This window comes from Stegodyphus dumicola, chromosome 7 (genome assembly GCF_044657685.1).
Source record: "Stegodyphus dumicola isolate Sdum_Otavi_A_Nest chromosome 7, ASM4465768v1".
Lineage (NCBI taxonomy): Eukaryota > Metazoa > Arthropoda > Arachnida > Araneae > Eresidae > Stegodyphus > Stegodyphus dumicola.
Genome location: NC_140774.1, coordinates 30,167,443 through 30,192,152, shown reverse-complemented (window position 1 = coordinate 30,192,152; position 24,710 = coordinate 30,167,443). Strand labels below are relative to the sequence as shown.

General features: G+C 30.3%; 2 protein-coding genes across 4 annotated transcripts in view; one reads left to right on the top strand and one right to left on the bottom strand.

Moving 5' to 3' along the window:
- The first annotated feature begins 343 nt into the window (after positions 1 to 343).
- On the top strand, positions 344 to 14,460 carry LOC118182121 (large ribosomal subunit protein P1-like). The gene is made up of 5 exons (XM_035351417.2): positions 344 to 483; positions 586 to 646; positions 5,077 to 5,220; positions 8,885 to 8,944; positions 14,156 to 14,460. The coding sequence occupies exons 1-5, from the start codon at positions 412 to 414 to the stop codon at positions 14,167 to 14,169; spliced, it is 351 nt and encodes a 116-aa protein (XP_035207308.1). The 5' UTR covers positions 344 to 411; the 3' UTR covers positions 14,170 to 14,460.
- A 3,137-nt stretch (positions 14,461 to 17,597) lies between these two features.
- Positions 17,598 to 24,710, bottom strand: part of Vta1 (vesicle trafficking 1) — a 37,829-nt gene continuing 30,716 nt past the window's right edge. For all 3 annotated transcript variants that reach the window (XM_085820042.1, XM_035351405.2, XM_035351407.2), the window contains exons 6-7: positions 21,076 to 21,318; positions 17,598 to 17,896 (exon numbers count right to left, since the gene is read on the bottom strand). In XM_085820042.1, coding sequence (XP_085676168.1) covers positions 17,748 to 17,896; positions 21,076 to 21,318 — 392 coding nt within the window. In that variant the 3' untranslated portion in view covers positions 17,598 to 17,747. The remainder of the gene's footprint in view (positions 17,897 to 21,075; positions 21,319 to 24,710) is intronic.

Below are 24,710 nucleotides of genomic sequence, written 5' to 3'. Positions count from 1 at the left end.
GACTCACACCACGGCTGCAGACGACACAAAAATTCATCGCTCCTACTGAAACTTCCTGAGTTTTATCAGCTGCCACTAGAAAAATATTGAAACCTTCTAGAGTGGTAATTTCAATGCCGAAAGTAAACAGATATACTGACACTAACAGGCACGGAAAGAATTATTTACTTTTTGGATTTCCTGTTAAATAGCATAGAATTTCGTTCGCTTTCCTTTAACGATTCAAATGCGGGAGAAAAAAAAAACTGCAATGAGGCTTCACTGGATGAGTCAAAAATCCATCAGTTACTTGGAAGTAACCGCGAAACCGTCATTTTATAAACACATGTAAATTTTTTACGTGCTGAAATTTGATATAAGTTACGTAAAAGTAGAGTTACGTGTTTATTCTGACTTTTTAATATTAAAAAAATGCTTACTCCTGATGAAGTTGCGTGTGTTTATTCAGCTCTAATACTGCAAGATGATGATATTGCAGTTACGGTGAGTATATAAACATATGTATATATTAGCACTTATCTTTGAAAACATGTTTTCATTGTTTGTTCATTCTTAAGTTAATGCAATCATTCTTTATCTTTGTAGGCTGAAAAAATAAACACTATTCTGAAAGCGGCGGGGGTTGATGTGGAACCTTATTGGCCTAGTAAGTATTTTAGATAATGATGAATTTTAAATTCTCCTGTAAACCTCAAAATTTTCTTATTGTTGCCATGAATATATTTATTATTAATCAAAAGTTTTTATATCACTGGATTTTAAAAAATACTCATTTGGCAGGGTTTTTCAATATTTTTTTAACTATGTATTTCTAAGCCTGCCCTTGTTTTTATACAAGTATTAACTGTATTAAATAAGCAGGCTGTATTTGAACAACTAAGCTTAATTTTTTAAAGGCATTAAATAGGTTTTCCTACTGTTGTTGAAGGATTTAAATAATTAAATGACATTGTTCCATTTGCATCTTCAATTTTGATTTTAGTATTAAACATAATAATATATTTTAACATCAAGACATGAAACCATTTTCAGATATTAAGTTTCATTTAAAATTCTGCTTGGCTCCTATATTGAAAATTGCTAGTTATAAAAATATTGTGATTTAATACTGTCTGAAATCTTGGTCATAACTAAACTTAGCATGAAAGATTAAGCATACATGCTGTTAGATTTATTAATACTTTTTTACTAGATTTCTCCAATACCAGCTGAAAATTTTGGATCATAGGGCATGAAGTAAGTCTAAATAAGTTATTATGGTGCTTCTGGTGGCTGGAACTATGAAAAGTTATGTTTTAGAATTTGAAGTGCATAAAATTTCTTTTGGGGAGTGAGACTTCTGTTTTATGAATTTCTATTAAAATATGAAATTTTTAATTCAAAACTTTAAAAAGTCAATTTTTGGTGCTTTCTGTTGTTCACATGCAACACTTTTTGGTACTGAAAGAGAACTGCCAAGACCAGTGGCATAGCTAGGATGGGGCAAGGGGGGGACATCTGTTTCCAGGTGCAGCACCCAGGAGGTGCCAGACTGATGTGAAATTTTAGAATGAAATGTTTTCTATTCTTAGTGTACAGAAAGGGGCACAAAATCTTCAGTTCTTCCCAGACACTGAAAACTCCAGCTATGGCTCTAGCTAAGACTCGGTAGTAGTGTCATCTGGGCTATCCTTGTGTGTTTATTTCTTTAAACTTTTCTTATAACTAGATAGTGTTTACATTAAAAAAAAAAATAATAATAATAATAATAATAATAATAAAAACTGCTAAAATGTGTGGCAGGTGCATAACAAAAAAGTACCCAATTTTTAAACAAAACCAAATTTATAATGTTTTATATATATAATTTTAACATTTTACATTTCGCTATATTAGAAGTTTTTTTTCTTCTGTAACTTATTTAGCAATATCTTATATGAAGTTACAAAAAATTAGTTTGTTGAAAATGCTGCTAAAAACATCTCCAGCTGGGTCATGTTGAGTGACAGATATAAATTACCCAAAATAAATTTTTAATATATTTTGTGGAAGAGTGTTAAAATTAGCATACATACATAGAATTAGTATCAAATTTAATTTCCTGTAATGTTGACAGATAATGTTGTTAGAAATTGTTCTGTTACTGTATCTTTTAGTTTTCTTAAGGTTAGGTGTGACATTTAAAAAAAAAAAATGCATTTATTTCTCTCGGTACTAATCCTTTATCTCTAACTAGACCAACTTTGTGCTATTTTCTACAATTTATTTTTAATGATAGACTTACTGCACTTTTCCATTAAATGTGGGTAGCTCTCATGTACATTTTATCATTATTATTTTAGCCCAAAATTTGAAAGATGGACTTGTGGGAACCAAAATACCATATCTACATATATTTAGTTTTCTGTAAACTATTTTTTATACTTGATATTTCTCAGTATTTAATTTATTTTACATTTTTCTTATGCAGTCTTGTAAAGCATTTATTATATCCTACTTTAGAGTAAACATGAATTCAGGTTTTCTCCTCCCTCTACATGATAGTATTTGAATTATATCTCTGACTTTAAGGTTCTTTTTGAGCTATCATTTGATTGCTAAAATTTTTTCTTTTGATCAGAATGTAGTTCATCCAAATCTAATGATTATATTTATGTAGAGGTTAAAGCAATTATGTAATATGTGGGGCATATTACGTAATAGTTTTATAGCATTGTTAGCACTTTTTGGTACTCTTCTGTTATTGGGACCAGATTCAGAAATGTATGTGTACGCACATACAGTGTCTCACAAAAGTGATGGGACACTTGTGCTTTACAAAAGGAAACTGTAATAAAATAAATTTAAAAAACATGTAAACATTTTTTGTGGGTGTGTTTCATACTTAAATTTAGTAACAATTATTACATAAGATACATTTTCTCAAAATATTAATTTAATAAAAATACAATTGTTCAGAACGGAGCAAAAAATGGCTCACATAAGTGATGGGACACCATTAGATACTACTATGTACTACAATAAAAATATTTTTTGGGGTTTTTATTTTTACTCAAAAGCAATTGGCAATAATTTATAAAATCGTCTGCAGTATTTCTCTCCAGTTTATTTTGGAAATTTTGTGTTTTTCAGCTCTGTGCAGCCATGAATGCTAAACGAAAAGAAACTTTGCCTGAAATTCGAAAATTAGTTATTAATTTGCATATTGAACATGGAAAATCTATTAGAGAAACTGCTGAAACAGTTAACTTGAGTCATTCAAGAGTTTTCAATATCATTAAACGATATAAAAAGAATCATATGATTCAGGATAAAAGAAGACCTGGCCGACCATCAAAGTTATCCAATGGAATAAAGCGAATTATCGTTCGAAATATTACAAAAAATCCCAGAATGAGTGCTCCTAAAGTTGCTGCTGATTTACAAGCATTATATGGAGTAATTGTTAATCCTGAGACTATTAGAAGAGTAATTCGATCTGCTGGATATCACAGTAGAGCAGCCAGGAAAAAATTCTTCGTAAGTGAAAAGAATAGAAAACTCGGACTGGCTTTCGCAAAATCCAACATAAATAAGAATTCTGATTACTGGAATGAAGTTATATTTGCTGATGAGAGTAAATTTAATATATTTGGTTCTGACGGTAGAATCTTGGTGTGGAGAAAACCCAGGGAAGAATTTCGCAAACAGAACTTGGTGCCAACAGTAAAACATAGTGGAGAAGGAGTTATGGTATGGGGGTGTATGTCGTTCGCTGGAGTTGGTAATCTCGTTTATATTGACAGTATAATGGATCAATACAAGTATATTGACATTTTAAATCAAAATTTGAAATCTTCAGAACGAAAATTGAACCTTGATAACGATTTTAAATTCTACCAGGACAATGACCCCAAGCACACTGCTTTGAAAGTTAGATTCTGGCTGCTGTATAACTGTCCTGAAGTAATAAAAACACCACCACTATCTCCAGACTTAAATCCCATAGAGAATATTTGGCAAGAATTGGAATCAAGAATTCGCAAACACACCATTTCTTCAAAGCAACAATTAAAATCGGTTCTTCAAGAAGAATGGGGTAAAATCACTCCAGAAATAATAAAAAAAAATTTGTCGAATCCATACCAAGAAGATTAAATCATGTTTTAAAAGTAAAAGGAAATCCAGCAAAATATTAAAACATTTTAAAAAGTAAAATTTTTGGATAATGTATTTGATGGAAAAGTAAGTGTCCCATAACTTATGTGAGCCATTTTTTGCTCCGTTCTAAACAATTGTATTTTTATTAAATTAATATTCTGAGAAAATGTATCTTATGTAATAATTGTTGCTAAATTGAAGTATGAAACACACCCACAAAAAATTTTTCATGTTTTTTTAATTTATTTTACTACAGTTTCCTTTTGTAAAGCACAAGTGTCCCATCACTTTTGTGAGACACTGTATACCATATATATGTACATGCTTTCTGAATCCGGTCCGGATAACAGCACAGTACCGTTTAATTAAATGTTAGCCAATTATCAGGTTTGATCTGTCAGTCATTTCTTTAATATAAAATGATTCTAAAACTTTGAATTAAATTTCCTCAAATCCTTCTATAAGCATTATAATGTCAGTTTTAATTATTGGTTTTAATTGTAATTGGGCTTAACTTCAATCATAAGCGACATTAGCAGATGTTAATTTTTAAGGACTACCGAGTGACAGCTAAATAAATATATTTTAATTAAATAATATGCTTAATTTCTCAGGACATCAACTGTATTCATCATCTAGGGCACCAGATACACTAGAGATGCATATGATTATAAGGCATTCTGCTCATTCATCAATGTTTACACAATCATGTAAATTTTTCTTCTGTATATTATGACTATGATCTCTAGATTTTAGATTTAGGGACTACTGAATCGGTGTAATTATTGAAAAAGATTCTCCCTAATTTGCAATAATTGGCCCTTTTGCTTGAAAATGATTCCAAAAAAAGTTTAAAGTATTATCTTGAATTAATGTATCATAACCATAAGACATGTTTTTTACACTAAAATTAAAAGTCAGTATTGAATTATTTCATAGAATATTTATTTCTAACAGCATTATTTGCCAAAGCTCTGGAGGGAGTAGATTTGAAACAGCTTATAACAAATGTGAGTGCAGGTGTAGGTGGTATGGGAGGTGGAGTTCCTGCAGCACCAGGAGCACCTGCTGCAGGAGCTGAAGCACCTGCAGCTAAAGAAGGTAAATTTTTTAGTACCTTTCTTGTAAATGTATTTGTAAATAAATGTTTTTTATAGATTGAAAAAGTTTTCACTTATCATAGTTCTTAAAAATAAAATTAATTTTTGTAATTTAGCCAGATGTATTCTATTATTGCATTAAATTCAGCAACATAAATGTTCATTCTCAAAATACTTTTAAGCTGTACAATGCAGGCAGAAAAATAAAATCCTGAATTTCTGTAATGGTACTGAAATCAATAAATGTAGAATATAATTAACATTTGAAATACTGCTATAAAAAAGAGTCTCCAAGTCGCATTTGAAAAATGCCAATGTGCACTAAATATGAGGGGAAAGTTAAAGTGTCTTGATTTTTAGTAGTATATATTGACTGGGTTTTATGTTGGGGGGGGAGGTTATTGTATTAGAAGTTTGAGCAGAATAAAACATGTTCAGTATACATGCACACAAAAACCTTCAGAATGTGCATAAAAAAATTATGTGCATTGAATGTAAAAAGAACATGTTAAAAGCATATAATGTTAAAGATTCTTTTTATTTTGTATAAAAGTCTTACTGAAAGATGTTTGTATCAAATATAAAAAATTTCAGTATTATAACAGTGACATAATATGCTTCAAAGGATGCGAGTTTCATACCTGTAGTATGTATCTGGTTGCAATGAAAGTTTTGCATCAAAAAACGTTCTTAATAAAATTAGGAAAAAAAAAAAAAAAAAAATAAAATCTGTTATTTTTCAAAGCCTTCAACCCAGAAACTTTGTGGCTGCAAGTCCAAAAACAGATCAATCTGATTTCGGACCTCCTGTAAAGAATGGAAGATAGCATCAGCAAGATGTAACTGCAGATGTGAAAAGGTAGAAGTCTGAAAGTCGGGGCTGTAAGGTGTGTGTGGCAAAAGATCCCATTCAAGTCCGTACAGAGCCCAGCCGTTGAATGCAAACACATGATCTTGCATTATCTTGATGGAATATTACCTAACATTACCTTTTTGCACTAGGACTCAGTTTGACGTTTTTTCTTGATAGCTGTGCCAACACAGGCTAAGATCTCGCTCTACACCTTACTGCCGAGGGTTTTGCCTTTTTCCAGATACTCTTTGTTAATAGTGAATTTTTTGATAGTCAAAATGCACTTTGCATTTATGCTGATGGGATCACCGGGCACAGGCCAATCCCATTTCCGGCCTGCATTGTTGAATTAAATCTTATTTTCATCATTCTTATTTTCTGGTTCAGAAATTTGTCCTTGCAGTGCTATTTGAGCAGATTAGTGCAGACTCAAACATGTCTGTTCGTATCTGCGCGAGTCAGCTCGTGCGGCACCAAGCGATTAAACTTGTATGTTAAGTTTTTGTGATGCTTAGCATGACTAATGGACATGTCATTAACATCTAACTCCTTAGCAAGCTCTCAAGTAGTTGCATATTGATCTTCTTCCATAAGTTCTAATGCACCAGCGAAGTAAAGCAGTGCGGTTTTACATAATTTCTGAGTAAGCTATTTGTACGAATTGAAACAATTCTTGCATTTAAACTTGTATTCTAAGATTTGTAAACAAGATTTAACTTGAAATTAATGTAGATAATTATTGAGAGAATTAGATTTTGGTAATATAATTTACGTGAGATGAGATCTTTTGGGGTCACGTGATACGAACCGGTGAATCAGGATGTTGAACAACGAAAGCATAGTAAATTCTTAAATTAATGTCTTTTTTACAAATGTATTGTTTTTATTTATTGGCTTTTTACAAAATTTTAAGCTCTATTAAAATAATTATGCCTTCAAAATAAAAAATTCTTAGAACTAACATTTGTTAACATTTTTTATTTGTATACTGTATGTTGTCGCCAATAACGTCCGCTTGGCGAGATTTGCGCCGGCGAAACGGAAAAGTACCGAATTTTTATTACCATGCTTGGATTTATTAACTTAAAATGAAATGTGGTAAGTACATTTGCACAGAACCCACTAAATTTGATCAAAATTGCAGTAATAAATGTTAGCCATGTTGTTAATTTAATAATCTTTACTCTGTTCTTTTTATTATTTTGGTGTATTTTTTACAAGAACTTTTTTATTGAGGATTTAGCCTTTATTTTAATTTCAAGTAATAAATAAGTGTAATTTTGTTAAGGAAGTTGTTAAAGAAGGTAAGTACAGTGGTACGTTGGTATACATTCTGCTTAGAAGCAAAAAAAAAATTTTTTTTTGGAGTATGACTTCATTTCAATAAATTATAGCTGTATGAATTTACACTTGTTTACTTCTTTCAAGGCAATTCCGTGACTGCCCATGAAAATTAGTATACCTGTTCCTAGTCAGCAAGCAACTTGTGATATAACTCAAATTTTCAAGTGATTTTATGTTTTTTGCAGATTTTTTTTTTTTTTTTTTTAATTCATTAAAGGTGAGTTTTAGGAAAGCTAACCAAAAGAGTCGAGCAATGAAGAAAATTGTTAGGATCACCATGCAGGTAAAAAAACAATTGTAGAAAAGTACAAAGATGGTACAAGTATCTGAGGCTTAGCTATTTCCTATCATATGTTGAGTGTCTACAGGTGTAAAAAACAAGGAGTCTTAAATAGGCTAACATTGCTAAGGAGGTAAAATATATTACCAAACAAAGATCAGAGATATTAGAGTATGTTAAAAATTGTTTCTGTTTTAGATAGCAGGAAAATGTTTATTTACAGTATCAGTTTCGTTCACTGCATTTGTATTTTAGTATTGAACAGTGTTATAATAATAGCAATAGTTGTTTTTTTTTATAAAAATGAGTTAATTATTTTCCCTCTATTCCTCATTAGAAAAGTTTGGTTTATGTCCTAATAGCAGTTAAAGCGTTAGATTATACCGAGGCACGACTGCATTTAATAGGGTGACATTAAGTAATCGAAAAGTGTATTCATCTAATTAATGATTCATCTAGTATTTTATGCACCAAACTAATAAAGTGGTCAACAATTTTGTAGGTCTTTGAATTAGTATGTATATTCAGTCCATCAAATTAAGCCCACTGTCTCTAAATGCCAACAATTTAAAAGCAAGATAAGAAAACTACTTCAGTTAACAACGTATTTGAAATTTTGTTAGGCTGTAAATAAAGTATAGAAGCTAACTAGATATACAATTAAATTCTTTATGTTGTCAAAGGCAATTTTTAAGTTGTGTAATTTCATGTTTGATAATTTGCAATAAATACCTTGTTTAGTTTTTAAAAAATTATGCATGGTCACATCTTGACATAAATGCATAATATTTGAATGATACTTCAGGTTTTAAATTATCATGTTTATAACATTAAAATTAAATATTATATTCTTCTGAAAACAGTCTTCTTTTTATTAAGTTTCTTGTTAATGTCTTTTGAAATTTTAAAATTTTATTTAGATTTGTAATTGCAATATTTATGGCTAGCTTTGCCGCATTAGCTCTTGATCAACAAAAACTGAAAGCAGGTTCTCTGTAGAAGTAAACCTATAATGTGTTTATTATAATACCCTTTCTAAAAAAGTATTTTTATGTCGATTTAATATTTTATCTCTGATTAAGATTTATAAGAAATTATATTTTTTACCTTATAAAAAATTTCAAAATTTTCAACTATCTTTTGAAGAGAAATAATATTTTCCACTAATATGTTGATGAATTTCTGCAGAAGCTAAGAAGGAAGAAAAGAAAGAGGAAAGTGAAGAGTCAGATGAAGATATGGGTTTTGGTAAGTGTTGTATGGTTGATTACTTTGAATTACTGGCATTAATATGAGTTTGTAGTTATTGCATATCTGTATGTTTGGTGGATATAGAATAAGGAAATTGAACAGAGGTTTAAAAATTAAAGTTACGCCTACATAAAATAAACAATATAGGCAATCTTGTAGCGGTACATTCATGCTAAAGTAGATGTTAAACACAAAAACTGGCATTTTTCAAATTATATATATATATATGAAATAACTTTTCATGAGCTGTATTTAAAAAAAAAGTTTCGCTTTTTTATTCTGATATGGTCTGTCCATTTTATATTTTTCAGATTACATTTGTCACGTGTAGTTAATTGTCTCAGATCTAATTCTCATTATATAATGATGCTTATCAATCATTATGTGTTTATTTTCCTTTTGTAATTTTAAACTTGCTGTGAATGTATATGTATATATATATATTGACAGCAAGGTATATATATATATATATATATATTTGTCTTGTCATAAATCATTTTTACTTTTGGTGTATTTTATTTACTGCATTTCCAACTAAAAAGATTACCTTTTTGAGAATTGAGAGAGTAAGATGACAGGTAAGACCACTCACTAGATGGATAGATGATGTTGAGCAAGATATAAGGTTAGAGTTAACCAATGGAAGGCTATTGTGCTGAATGGGGTCAGGTGAAGGAAACTTGGAGAGACAGCCTTGGCCTGTAACAGGTTGTGGAGCTTATGATGAAGAAGTAATATTTTATGTACAATTAAATTTCATGTTCAGATCATCTAGTTGTTTTTCAAACCAGATCTCATTGCTGATTTTGAATTGTCTAGCCTGTGCTACCAATGGATGCTGTCTAGCAAAATAGTTTCTTTTAAACTTTGATTCTGTTGCCTTATAAGTGTAACTTGTAAAAGATTTCTTTTCTCAACAGAAAAGCGAACAGAACGAAACAGAAGACACATGGTTAAAAATTAAAATAAATTATCCCAGATTCACACATTAAAACTGCATTTAAAAATTATTAAATTAAAATTTTCGTAAATGGCCCCTTTGCTTTGCCAGCTGTAATTGGAATGAATGACTCGGTCAAGTTTTCTTTTTATTGCCATTTCCTGCAAGATTTCTGTATGTTTTAGGATCTAGTGTCCAGATTTATAGCAGGTTTAAAGGAAGATATTTTATGATAACATCTAATGTTTCGCTAATTTTAAAGTTGCTTTTGTTCTTGATACTGGCTTTCTGTCCTTTAATTATTGAGTTTGGATACTTGAAGGAGTATTTTACAAAAGGTGAGTTATTTTTATTGCTGTATTGACTAGTAGAGAGTTTGTAAAAATCTTTGTTATGCTCAGCAATTTTTACTGATAATTTGATAGATGTCATATTGAAATTCTGAGTTTCCTCGTTTGTATCCTAATCACGGACAAGTATACACACCTGTTTAATTTGTTGCACTTAGATTATGATTTGCCTATTCTTACTTTCCAGATGGGTTGGGTTACAAGAAGTTTGTAATTCAGTCCTTTGAAAATCTGAGCTTATGTATGAGATAATAGGGGGCTGTTCTGTCAAATTTAATTCTGTTTGTTTCTTAAGTTGGTAACCTCTTTTCTCCAAATTAAATGCAGAAATTTGTTGATTTTGTGAATAAATTGTGATTTTTCAATAAAGTTGGTGGAGTATCATCTGTTTGTTGGAGTTTGTAAGATGAATTTACATTCATTTTCATAAAGTTCAGGTGTAGAACAGAATTCTTTAGTTCATGTTAAGTAAAAGTAAAAAGCAGTTATTTCACAAGGATTGAATGAAAAAGAATCGTAGAGGATTATAAAGGGACTGCTAGTTTCTCTATGGCAGACTGTACTAATAACAGAAATAATTGAAACAATTCCAACAGCTGCATAATACTGAAATAAGAAAAAAAATTGGTGCATTTATTTACACACTGGTTATCTTTAGAGAAATATTTATCTAGAATCCTTGACCAATGGAACTCTCTTTTTACATTTTTTAAGGAAAAAATGTTTCTAGAGTTAAGACAAGACTCTATTGAAAGTTATGAAATACCTAAAATAAATGGAGATGTAGTTAATACTTCCACTATTGAAAATAGATGTGAGAAAAATAATTTTTGCAGCTCTGAGCAATTTAAATGGTAATTCTCAGAATAATACGACAAAATATAAGTGTAAAGCTGATACAGTACAAAGTCTTTAATCTGTACGTCCATAATCCGAAATGATCTATAATCTGGACCTCAAAGCCATAAACTTTATGAGCATAATACGTTTATGCATGTGCATAAAGAGAAGAGACTGTTTATAGAAGAGACAATTAAAGAGAAAGTATCAGCACAAAAAACGAAGCAACTTAAACAACTTACATTGAAAGAAATGTTTAATTAAGTAAACAAATAAATATTAAGCTCTTTTTTTTTTTTTTTTTTTTTTTTTTTTTTTTTGTAAATTTTGATACCCTTTAGATCATAATTGCTCTTTATTTCATAAATTACAGTTTCATATTTTTAATTGTATAATTTCTGCATGCCATTTTACCAGATTTAAATTGATGATCTATAATCCGGAAAAACCCTCAATTCGGAATCGCCGAAGTCTCGACGAGTCCAGATTACGGACTTTGTACTGTATTAAGTTCCATCAAAAATAAAAGGACTTACTCAACAAGGAAAACATTTTATTATTATTGTAAGTTTAACTTGTGAAGAGCAAATTTTTTTTCTCCCTCCTCTTCAGACCTTAACAAAGCTTTTCTGTATGCTCTATTTTGCCATTATTTAATGTTTTTAACAGTTCTGCAGTGCAGAATTCCATTAATTTATGTTTTACAATCAATGATTAGTGTTCTGTTTAAAACCATTTCATCAAAGTTTGTAAAACCAACCTTTGTTTTGTCTTCTAATTCTATATATCATGTGATTTGTGGTAAAATAGAATATCGGAAGGAAGATTGAGGATTCGATATTAGGGGTTGCAACTAATAAAAAGAAAAGTTTTATTTCCACGTTAGAAGATACTTATGTGGCATATGTGATTACATGCATGCTAAATAAATTTCCAATCAATGATGAAGTGATTTTATTAAGTTTCAGATTTTTCTGCTCTACCAAATGCATCTGTTCTGGTCTGATAGATTTCCAGTTTTACTTCATTTAATTTTCAAAGATGATGGTATAGATGTTACAACCAATAATTTGCTGTCTCAGTTTTGCAGTTTACAGCGAGAAAAATTTGATAAATCTATAAAGCCAGCAAGGTTTGACATCCAGTGGAGTTTAATTAGAAAACTGAAAGGTGCTGATGAAAGTACAGTGAACTGTCTAGAATAATGTTAGCCATCATGACAATTTCCCATATTAGTGCAAAGTGCAAGAGGATTTTCAGTATTGTTACTACAACAAGAACTAAATTTAGATCCAGCATTAGTAATGATACATTAGAAAAACTGTTGTATTAGTAATAGCAGGTCTGTGTGGCAACTGTTATGAACAAAATTTCTTTCCTACTGAAAGCAAAATATGCCACTGTTCTTAATATTTTAATGAAAACTGATTCAAATATTTTTCTATTAAAATGTACAAATAATAAAACTTTTTCTACTTTTTGCATTTAAAAAAATAATAGTAACTGAACTTTCAGATATTAATTAGTTACTATTTAAAGTTAATTCATTATTAAAAAATATGTTTTCTTTCTGTATAAGATAGTGTATTTTTATCATTAAAAATCTTTTTGTCATTGAGAAAATTCTCCTGATTAATGAATGCTGAGGATGAGCAAGTGTGACAGTGCTGCATCTCACTTTAGAAACATTTTAAACTGTAGACAACAACAAATCACATTGGACGTTCAAGTGAGACAAAGGCTCAGAGACAAGTAACACTAAGATATAAAGAAAAATAAGCAAAAACGCCTGAGAAAGACAATTACCAGATGTTTCTTTGAAGGACTTCTCATCCAAATAAGCACATCTCTTGCATTACTTTCCATTAATGCAGGGGCAGCAAATTTTTCCCTAGGAGGGCATATTTCAGAAATGCGAGTTTGGTGTACATGTTAGGTGGCTTCGAAAGTAATAGAAATAAATACAGAATTATATCAATATAGAGTTGATTTATGTGGATTATAAAAGTGTCAATGTTTCAAGTTTCTTTTTGAAAATATTGCTATAGCACCAAAACATTGTGCTGAAATGAAATTATTTTCGCAATACCAACCATTGCAAAATCAGTGTTGTCCCTTTTAATTTGAAAAAAGAATGTATATTCTGTTTAAATTTTAAGTACGAAGTCAATGAAATAACAAGTTTATGTGTGAACAGAAGTTCTGGATGTAAAGCGTAGCACGCCATGGTTGGACAGATATACACGGATAATGAGAAAAAAATAATTCACTGTGTGCAGAATCTAAGGTTTTTAGCAGTCAAAAACTGATTCATTGGGTCATGATTTAGTGTAATCTAGATGTCACTAAGTTTTTGTCAAAAGTTGAATTGTATAATTTACATAACTTGTTAAAATGGTGAAAATAAATAAGAATTTTTACTAAAATTGCTCATTAGAATTATGAGCGTTGGTTGTCCAGACATCTAAAATTTAGAATTTAGATATTTTAACAGCAAACATTTTAAAATTGATCTGCTTTAAGTGGTTACGATAGAATTAAAACTCCTCTGTTATTTTTTTTAACATCATTTTTACGTATTTGTTTGACTTTTTTTATTTCCATTATTTTTGTGTTGCACTAAGTGCTGTTGTAAATTTGAAATAAGCAATTATCTGTGGTTCAGTAACAATCCATTTTATATTAATTCCTATGGGGAAAATAGTTTTAGTTTACAAATGATGAGCAACCAAATTTACGACCTAAAGTTTCGCTGTACATTAAAACTACACTATAGACTTTGTCTTATCTTCCATCTACTGTATTGTAATTGGTGGAATTTGAGAAAGATGATAAATATGCTTGTTCTTCCATTAATGGTTTAGTTGTACGTTAAATAAGAGCAAAAACACACATTTCCCCTTCTGTTTAGGAAATAAGATAAGAAGGTGTACAACCAAAGTTATGCTAGAAATTGTGGGATTAATATGTAGATTTCTAGCAGAAAAAGTTTGAAATTTATAGATTATACTGTAATTTTATTTAAAGTAGTTCATTAAACTGAATTTTATACTTACATTTATTTTTGTCCCCCTCTAGGACTTTTCGATTAACTCTCATCTGTGCAAATAATGGTATGTTTAAACTGTTTCCTTGTGTGATACGTTCGTTATAAGAACATCTCTGTGCAGATAGTACAAATGAAGTCTTGTAAAAAAGTAAAGAAGTTAGCTATTTCACCAAGTTAAACCATGTTTATTACATTAGTATTTTAGACTATGGATGTAAAATTGTTTTGCAATATTTGGAATAGTAAAACATTTCATGTTATTTGAATTTAGATTTCCTACAGTGTGTAATATTGTTATTTGTTGATTTTAGAAATAAAATTTAAATTCCTCAGACATTTTTATTTATTTTTACAAAAAATTCTAAACTTTTCACAAAGAATTTGAGTCTTAATGATTTAAAAAAACTAAAATCGTACACATCCAGTAAATGTGCAAAACATGTTACAGTCCTCTTCACTCTCAGCATGCTTGTAATCTGGGTTATAACTTTTATTTTAATAAACCTTTTACTTACAACTGCACTTTGATAAAAAAATATTAACATATTGAGTAATTTATAGAATAGCTTTTTATTTTGATATGTAGCTTCTTCTACATATTGCATAATTTAAGACTGATTAAAATTCAGTTTAACCTTCTAAAACCGGATCGAAATTCTCATAATATAGCCTACCAGCGCGATCCGAAACAGTTTTGCCCCCTCTTTGACATTTTCCTAATGAGAAAAGTCGTTAGTCCCCCTCCATGGATGAAGTAAAATTTACATGTTTGTCGGACGCTTATCTTCCATAGTAGAGGGGTTGCTAGATTTGCAATTTTTTCAATGATTATTTTGCTTTCATTTAAATGAAATTCTAAATAAACAGTTCATAAATAAATATGCAGTACTGGATGCATATCCAGTGCACAATTTATGCAATGCTTATATTTCACTCACTATTTCTGATCAATCTCGTAAATAATTTGTGAATTTTTTAATTTTGTTTTCACTCTTCATTTATATTCGTGTATTTTCGTATTAGAAATTGGAAAACGAGAACAAAATTTAACAAAATGTAGTAAATATGGACTAGCTTTGTAAGTCTGCACGCTGGAATGTGATTTTTAATAACATATTTTCATTAAAAAAATAATGGTAATGACCAATTTAATGAAATAATAATATTTATTACCATTAGATGATTAGAATGAGATTCAATACAATTAGATTTTGAGATGAACTTACAGCAATAATAAAGCTTTACATAACAATAAGAGATTTAAATCTGCTTTTTTCGATAATTTTGTTATTATAATAAAAAAATCAAAATCCGAGATACATTGGTTGCGTTTCATCATTTAACTTTAATAAATATTTCATTGGACTATCAGGCAAAGGAGGTATATCTTTAACGAGAATTTTTCTTTGTAAAATTGGCTTTTGTTTATGTTAGCAGAGAAAAAAATCCGTGACCTATACATGCAATCATCAAAAGAATTTTAAGTTTTAAATGTTCGTGAAGAAATAATTATACGTCAATTTCTTTTCATAGGTAGAAATTTCGTCTAAAACCATCGTTATATCCAAAGGTTGAAGTCTATTTCATTTTCAACGAATATTCTATTTGCACATAATGTATTTTCTAATTTATTTTAGAGTAATCTTTCACATTTTCAAAAGAATAAGGACATACTGGGTGTTGACACAATGTAGTAAATCTGTTTTTCATATTTCTTCCAGTAATGAAAACGATTACCCTGGAATATTTTCAAAGCAAAATTAAGAAAACCGTTTACGCCAAATTTTGCATAAAGTATCTTCTTGTGTATTTTTTTATTTAAAGTGTGAAATTTTCTCTTTGAAAATATAAAAAATCATGAACTGAGCAAAATTAATTCATGAGAAATAACTTTGAAACGCAATAATTCCATCGTAATATAAAATAGTGGAGGAAAGTGCAATACAGTTTATTTATTCACAAATAATCCCCTCATATGCGTAATTTATGTACTGTCAATTGAGAAATATAAGTTAGTAATTAATTCGGTTATTTCAACACTTTTCCTTTATCAATATTTTTACGGGCTCTCCAGTAGAGCGGTAAAGGTGGCTGAACACTTGTAGCTCGCTTGGGTTTGAATACCGGCTAAATAGTTGGATTCATGGTTTTTGTGTAACGTAAATTCAAGCCAGCTTCTCTTAGAAAGTCCTCCGCGAAGGCATAACTCCCCTTATACAGGTAATTGTTGTGTGCTTTGATGTAATTCAGTAAGCAAACAAAATTAATCCAATCAAACCCGAAGAATGGGTTGATTACATGTGGAGTTTTCCACAAGGAACGTAAATGCAAGCAATTTTCTCTTAAAAAGGTTTACACGAAAGCATCCATCCCCTTAAGCAGATAGCGTTCGCATGCTTTCCCGTAATCCAATCCTAATTTTCATACATTTAATAGTAAGTTGACATACACCTTAACATACAACATTCTGACATAAACAGACAAAATAACAACCTTTTTTAAAGATATTTTTTATTAACTTGTCTGAATTCCCTTTATCTCTTGAGGAGTATAAGAATATCAGCAAATAAAACTGGCTGAAATTTTATACAATGTAATTGATGTTTTGATTCAATTTAGAAGTAACGTGAGCTTTACTGATATTTAAATACTTTTTGGCAAATCTCATCCTAAAAGAAGGTAACTAGGTTTTTGTGCCAATTCACAATGTTGCCAATGAGTTGGTGACTTTTTGTGGAGATGCAGATAATCAGAAAGTATCTAAACTTGTAAGCAAAATTTGGGATTCACAGTGGAGGAAAGACAAGATAGAAATTTCACGAGATTTTAAATAGTGAGCTGAAATTTATAGAAAAGTGAGATAGAACATGATATATTAATTAATAAAATAATTAGTAGCAAGTTTTTTTCAAACATTCCTAGCTTGAATTTGCTCATATCTAATGAAAAAACATATGGTAATGATATACATAAGCTCTTTTAATTCAAACAAATAGAATTTAAAACCCATATTTTTATAGAATACCTAAACAGATGTAAGCATCTATTGAAATTTTATTATTTATCTTGCAAAGCATAAAAACTACACACTGGTATTACATGTTGACTATATATGACTGCTTTCTAAAAGATAAACTTTGAGAAAAAAAATATGACTGTAAAGTGCTAAAAAGGAATGGAAGTTGTATGTTTCAGTTGATAAAACAATAATATATATATATATATGATATATGAGTTTCTAAAATAATGGTTAGCTCACTACTTTTCCAATGTTCTCCATTCTTGAATTATTCATTTAATTATTTTATTACGAGAAGCCTTTTATAAATGCAGAACATGATTAATCAGTTCATTTGTAACTCAATAAAACTGTAACATTGTTATTTCTTTTAGTAAATAACAAAGATATAATATATTTCCTAAAAAATTTTAGCTTATTTTTGAGGTAAAGATCAAAATAAAATTCAAATCATGATTTATGTACAAAGTTATATTTGCTAACCAAAAAATATACATCTTTAAAAAAAAAAAAAAAAAAAAAAAAAGTATATGTGATACAATATGCAACACAAAGAAGCATTGTTAATAATGTAAACTTTTTTCCTGTTGTGAAGATGCTTATCACTCATCTTGACCAGTAGTTAATAATCTTAATGCCTTCTGCAGATTTGTAATTGCTGTTGGTACATCTTCATACTGTAGAGCACTACCAGCCCATTTACAATATTTCTGAGCCTTCTGGTAATCTTCAGGTTGCAAATTTACACCTCCTGAAAGTAATTAAAAAAATAGCCATTACAATATTATAAATACAATTTTCTTATGGATTCAAACTCATGCATGTGATATTTACAAGATTAAAAAAGAAAAGGCATTACTTTTTTTCTTTAATCCTGTAGTCAAATAGCATGTAACAAACTGCTTCTAATGCACAGATTTATATTGGATTACTTAATTATGGAATATTATATATTTTTCATCATAAAAATAAAATTAACAAGCTAGTTTGTACTACTAATTTGCAGCAGACAATTAAGTTAGTGTATTTTTTAAGAAACATTATAATTTAAATTAAATAAATCATGACTTCAGCTAAATAATTAAAAAAGACATCAATGACAGATGTAATGGATTACTTAACCCTTTCAGGGGCGGTGGTTTCGCCTTGAAACCGTATTTTCAACATTTTTTTTAATTTAGAATTTTTTTTTTTTCTCAAAACTGCTGCTAAAATTAAATTACTTCTTAAAGCTGATGACAGCAGCAAACCTTTCTGGGCATTCATTAATTGATACGAATCATTCAAAAATAGCTTCTTTTGCACCCTACTCTTTTTGACGCATTTTAAAAGCAAAAAAACCCAAAAAATTTTAATTTTTCCACAATATATTTTATAAGCAGGCATCAATGAGTAATGAAATGTCCTTAATTCATGAAAAAAAGTAATGGAACCCTTTTAAATTTGAATGTTTTCATTGCGGTTTCAGTATGAAACCACCGCCCCTCTGGGACATCAAAGAAATGATCAGATGATGCAGTCGCGAGATTTTTTGCAGTTGTGTCTATTGCTTTCGGATCACTGCTGTAAACAGTTACACAATATCTTCGTTTGAGTGGCTTCAAAGATGAGGATTTATGGAGCTTTTGAGAGAGGGAAAACATTTCTTATTTTTTACAGACACAGAGCACACTGAAAAACACTCGTAGTTGCGTTTTTATTATGCTTCTCTTAGCAGTCGCTTTTCTTATGCTTCTAGTTCATAGTAAAATAATTGTATGCATCTTAATTTATTTTACTTTTACATATAATTTTCTTAGTTTTAAACATAATTTTTTAAATATTTCATAGTTTTATGCAAGTAATTTAGTGCATTATTAGTTACTTTTTGTCTCATACTTTTTTGTTTCCGGTTTTAAATTTTTTATTTATAATTAAAAATGCGTGTTTATGCAAATATTACTTACTTTATTAGTTGTTCAGTAATTTACTAGTATAATCCGCAATTTGGGTTACGTTTAGATACTTTTCAGCAAAGTAAAGATAAATAAGCAAATGTTTAGTCTTAAGTGCTCTAGACGGGCGCTAGTTTCAAGGCAAAACCGGTCCGCTTTCCATAAAGGGGGAGGAAACAAATTTTTTTTAAACTCATTTATGTTGTCTATAGGACCATTGCATATCATTATGCTTACTTTTTCATAACTTTTAAAAAATCATAACATTGCGTCCCTGAAAGGGTTAATTTATGCACAGCATAGTAATGTTGAGTCGATTTTGAGAAAAAGATCCCATGCTGGAAACCAAAAATCTACTGCTCTTCTTCTATACCACCAAACTCTCCATGGGAATTCTTTATCAATAGATTTTAAGTCCCCAACATCACAAAGACACTAGGATCATTCAAACGCATGCCTTCTAGGGGATTCAACAATAAGCACAATGGTATGTGCAGTTAGCTTCTATCACCCAGGCCAAAACAATGAAATAAATTCTATAAAAGTTGAATAATATATAAACTTATTAAATTCAAAAGCACATAGATATCATGATGATATGGTTGCCAACCTTTGAAATATGAAAAACTGGAATGTTCTTATACTTTCCAGAAATTCGTGGTTTATTGCTGTATGGCAACGACATTTCAAAAAAATTCCAAACTGATAAATTCATTCTATAATGCATGATTGATTACTGAATTATTTATGAAGTAATTCTGATATAAAATATATCAATATTTAATTATTAAGTTCTTTGGCAATTTTTTATACTAAGATATCTTGAGTAGGGAAGAAATGCTTTTATTTACCAAAAGTTCTTTTAAATGCAATTGAAAATAAAATAATTAATGTACTTACTATTGTATGGATCAGTCTAGAAATGTACTATTTAAAGATGTAAAACAAACTTAAATGCAGATATTAACTGACAAAACATAATCTGAATTTTCATAAAAAGTCCTATAAATGTTTAAGGAAGATTAAGACAATTCAGATAAAAAATATTAATAAAAAAATTCTGCTAAAAAATCATTGAAGATTGGGATTGACAATTTAAGTTTCAATAATTAAAAAAAAATTCAAATTATTGCTGTTAAACAATTTCCTTCCGGGAAGTATGATGAAAAATTGGGAGAGTATATGCTATGCAGTAATAAAATTGTACAAGTTTTTCAGCATTAATTATGCATCTAATTTTCTCGTTTTAATTCAAAATTTAAATACATTGATCTAGTCATTAAGCTGAAATCATAAACTTACGATTATTTTTCGAAACGATATTACAGAAATTGTGCAAATATATATGTCCCCAAAGACATTGGAATACTTAATTTCATTTTTAATCCATAATTTACAATGACTACATAAAAGAAAATTCTCAAAGCATTGTCTCCAAAAATCGTGGTAAAAAAGCACTGAAAATCTTTTCAGTTTAACTCTTTTGAAACAGAACATAAAATTTAGTACATAAAATAGAGTATTTTTTTTTTCAATACTCTGAGATTCGATGTCTTCATAATTTTTATATTAATGTATAAGATATTTCTGTAATATTCGCGTGGTTCATATTAGGATGCAACAATTTTGCAGAGTGATGCCTAATTAATGATGCCAATTATTATTAGAATATAATAATTAGTTACATTTAGTGTTATAAAACATTCTAATAAAGTTGCTTTGACATGAAAATTCTGAGCATTTATGACTTGTGATCTAATTGTTTAGGTAATAATGTATTTTTGGTATTCAAATTTATACCTCATTGTAATTGTGAATTTCTTACATTATATAATAAATAAGTTGCTAAAATAATTCTGTGAATTAAATTAATATTTAATGAAAGCTAAACTTTTGAGAATTTGTATTACATATAAATGAACAACTTTATAATGTTTTAATATATGAATATTTAAATAGAAAACCAATAAGGAAAATTTCAAAAGTACACAGATACCTGTATTTTCTGGTTGTGTATTAATTTCTGTGATAGAAGTTGTTGGTGACAATTGATTTGTACCATTAGGGGTAGAGGGGGGTGCATGTGCTCCTGGAACTGGTAGATTAAAGCCTTCAGGTTTGTAATTAGGCATGTTGAATAATCCACCCACAGGATAAGGAACTTGTGGCTGTTCAGAAGAGTTATACGCCTGACCCCCATCTGATGGAGTAAAACCCAAATTTTCTTCTTCAGCTTCGCCTAAAAAATACATAAAAAAATTGCATTAATAATTAATTAAATTTTAAATTGTATAAAAATGCAGAATGTGAATTATTTTCACAGCATAATTTCAAGGTAAAACAGCTTTACAACAATAAATTTTCTTATTTATTATACAATATCTAATAATCTATAATTTAATAATAATATCTATCTAATCATTTATAATATTATATCTAAAGTTTGTTCTAGAAAAAGGAAGAGATCAAACTACTGAAGGTACATCTAAATAACAAAAGCTAAAATATATTAATATTGCTGCATGCATGAGGGTTCGTAATAGATTGAATGCAAACAGGTTAAATGATAACTTGATAAAATTTATTTTGTATCAAAGGAAGCAATTCTTCAACTTTCCACAAAAATACTTGTACAGCTCTTCACAGTATCCAAGAGTATAATTAGTAGTTACACTTCAAACTACTAATAACGTTAAACACAACAAATTGCAAAGTGCATCTAAAGAGTGAAGCTAACCCAGAGATATCTCAGAACTCAAGCTGAACTAACAACACACAACTGAGAGCAGATGTTTTCTCTGGTCTTATATAGTTTTTCACCTAGCTGCCAAGATATATCAAGTACTTTCTCCTTCTCGAAATTAATGACAGGCACATGAGGGTCGAATTACAGTTACAGCTACATAGAGGATCAATTACAATACTCATTACAGTTATACAGGGACTGGACCCAAATGTCACCAAATGGTTGCCAAGTTTGGAGATTTCTGAAGATAAAAATTAGTTGCCAAAACTATTGCCAACTTGGCGATATCTCGGCAAATTAGCAAGATAGCCATTTACTCAATGTTAAATAGACTTGCCCCTGTATACTTACTTTTCCAGCAGGCTTTGCTTCTTTAGATTTTCATGTTGCATTATACAAAAACAACAATTTCACATATAACTGCACTAAAATCATCTACCTATGTACAAAATTTTTAATACTGCCCCCTTCCCAAGGATTGCACGTTCCAGGCAGTACAATCCTTGAACAGGAAGCCATACTTACAACTATGGCAAACCAATGCAATACTTAATAATATCAGTAAATAACATAAAAATATATCAAATACAAAATCAATAAATGAGTGCATAAATTTGGAAGCAAATAGGACCATGGTCACCATGGGGACCATGTACTATGGTAATAGTAAGGAGCTAGCCTACCATAAGGAATGACTTTAGGCTTAAAATTTGACAACTTACATATCCAAACTATGACATCATTCAGCCTGTATAGGACTGCCCCAAAGTGACTGTAGTTTAGGATTCAGTTCTTTTCATCGAATCGAATTGCATAACCAAATCTTGTCATCATTAAATTGATGCCCTTTAGCTTTCATGTTGTATCTGGTTTCATCTTCTCCATTGCCAAACTGACTCGCTCTCATGCAAAATTATGCATGGCTTCAAACCATGCCGAGAGATCTTAAATGTAGTCCTCAGGAATTGAAGGTGCATCCTGAGGGCGATAAAATAACAGATCACAAGGAAAATTAAAGTCACGGCTGAAGAGCATCTGGGATGGGAAATAGCCGGTAGTCTCTTAGATAGCACTGCTATAGAAAAGTGAAAACAGAAATAACTTATTGTCCCGCTTTTGTTGATTTTTGAAAACCACCAGTGAAAGGTTATTAAGGACGGTTTGATTAAACCTCTCTACCATGCTGTCTGACTAGAGATGTAAAGGTGTCGTTTGGGTTTTGTTGATGCCAAGTAGCTTGCAGACTTCTTCAATTACATACAGATGAGATAAAATTTCTTCCTTGATCAGAATGAGACACTCTGAATCTGGAAATCCAATGCTGTATCATTTTCTCCGCTATTGCGACAGTTTCTTGAACATTTCAGGCCACTTGGTGAAGTATTAAATGACAATGAGGATGTATTTGTTGCTGTCAGCAGTTTGTAGCAGAAGTCTCAAGATATCAAAGGCGATATGTTCAAAAGGTGCTCCTACAATGTAACGTTGCAGTTTCCCTTGGCTGTGTTTCTTTGGTCTTTCGCAACTTGCAGACATCGCAAGATCAGGACCACTTTTGCATGTCATCCTTTACATTACTCTGGTAGAAGTGTTCTTGAGCTCTATACAAAATCTTCATTACTCTAAAGCAATTATATTATATTAAAATTATAAGGCTGCTACGTAGTTCTTTAAGGAGGTATGGGATCCACGATCTTGGAATTATCAACTGCCAAAGCAAAGCCTTTCCATCATCTGATCTGGACTTCTTGTACAATATGCTGTTTTGAATATGCATGTTCCAGAGAGCACAATACTGTTTTAACATTGAAATTACTACCCAGGTAGGTTTTCTGTTTGAAAACTCCGATAAGTCAATTATAGCTTTGATGTCAACGTCTTCCAACTGGTATTTCCTGACTTTGTCACAGTTGATTACACAGCTCGATTTTGCTTCAATCCTGGAAAAACATTGGCAGATTTCTGGGCAAGGTCTTCTAGATAGGGCGGTCAGCATTTTCATGTGATGATCCCTTCCGATGATGGACAGTGATGCTGGCCTTCAAGATTCTTGAAGTTCAAATGACAGGTCAGTGATGTATGATCTGTAGTAGCAGGAATTTTCTGCCCTGAAGATAATGATGGAAATGTTCTATGACTTTAAGTATGGCAAGCAACTCTTTCCTGGTGACACAGTAATTCTTTGTTGTTCAATTTGTTGTTCCACAGGAGAAATTCTCTCTTCGATTTGTTCTTTGACAGAAGAAACTCTTTCTTCTATTTCAGGAATTTTGTTTTCAACTGTGTCTATTCTGCCTTCCACTGCCTCAAATTTGTTTTCTATTATGAAGATATTTTCTCTTTTCATTTCCTCTTGACCTGCTTCAATCTTTTCTTGAATAGCTTTCATATCCAATTTAACTGATTCTTGGCAAGCTTACATCTTCTCTTGACCAACTTTTATTTCTTCTTTGATGGATTTGACAGCCCCTTCCATCTTTTCTTGAAATGCAGCAAAGGCCATCGTTAAACACTCTTCACACACTATAGAAGCAATGCAAAGCACATGTATAGAGCAAAGCTAACCCGGAGATCTGAGTACTTGGAACTCATACTGAATTAACAAGTCACAACTGAGAACAAATGCTCTCTCTGGTTTTATATAGTTTTCATCCTGCTGCTGAGCTAGTACTTCCTGCTTCTTGAAATTACTGGAAGGCATATGAGGGCTGAATTGCAGCTACAACTACACAGAGAATAAATTTCAGTTATTCAATTACAATACTCATTATACTTATACAAGAACCGGATCCAAATGTTGACAAATGGTTGCCAAGTTTAGACACTTTAGGCAATTTCTCGCCAAATTAGTGAAACAGCCATTCACTCAATGTTAAATAGACTAG

Excerpts from the sequence above, each read along its gene's own strand:
- LOC118182121 (XM_035351417.2), top strand. The coding sequence starts at position 412 with ATGCTTACTCCTGATGAAGTTGCGTGTGTTTATTCAGCTCTAATACTG. Across the intron at positions 484-585 it reads ATGATGATATTGCAGTTACG|GCTGAAAAAATAAACACTAT; the intron begins GTGAGTATATAA and ends TTATCTTTGTAG. Across the intron at positions 647-5,076 it reads TGTGGAACCTTATTGGCCTA|CATTATTTGCCAAAGCTCTG; the intron begins GTAAGTATTTTA and ends TATTTCTAACAG.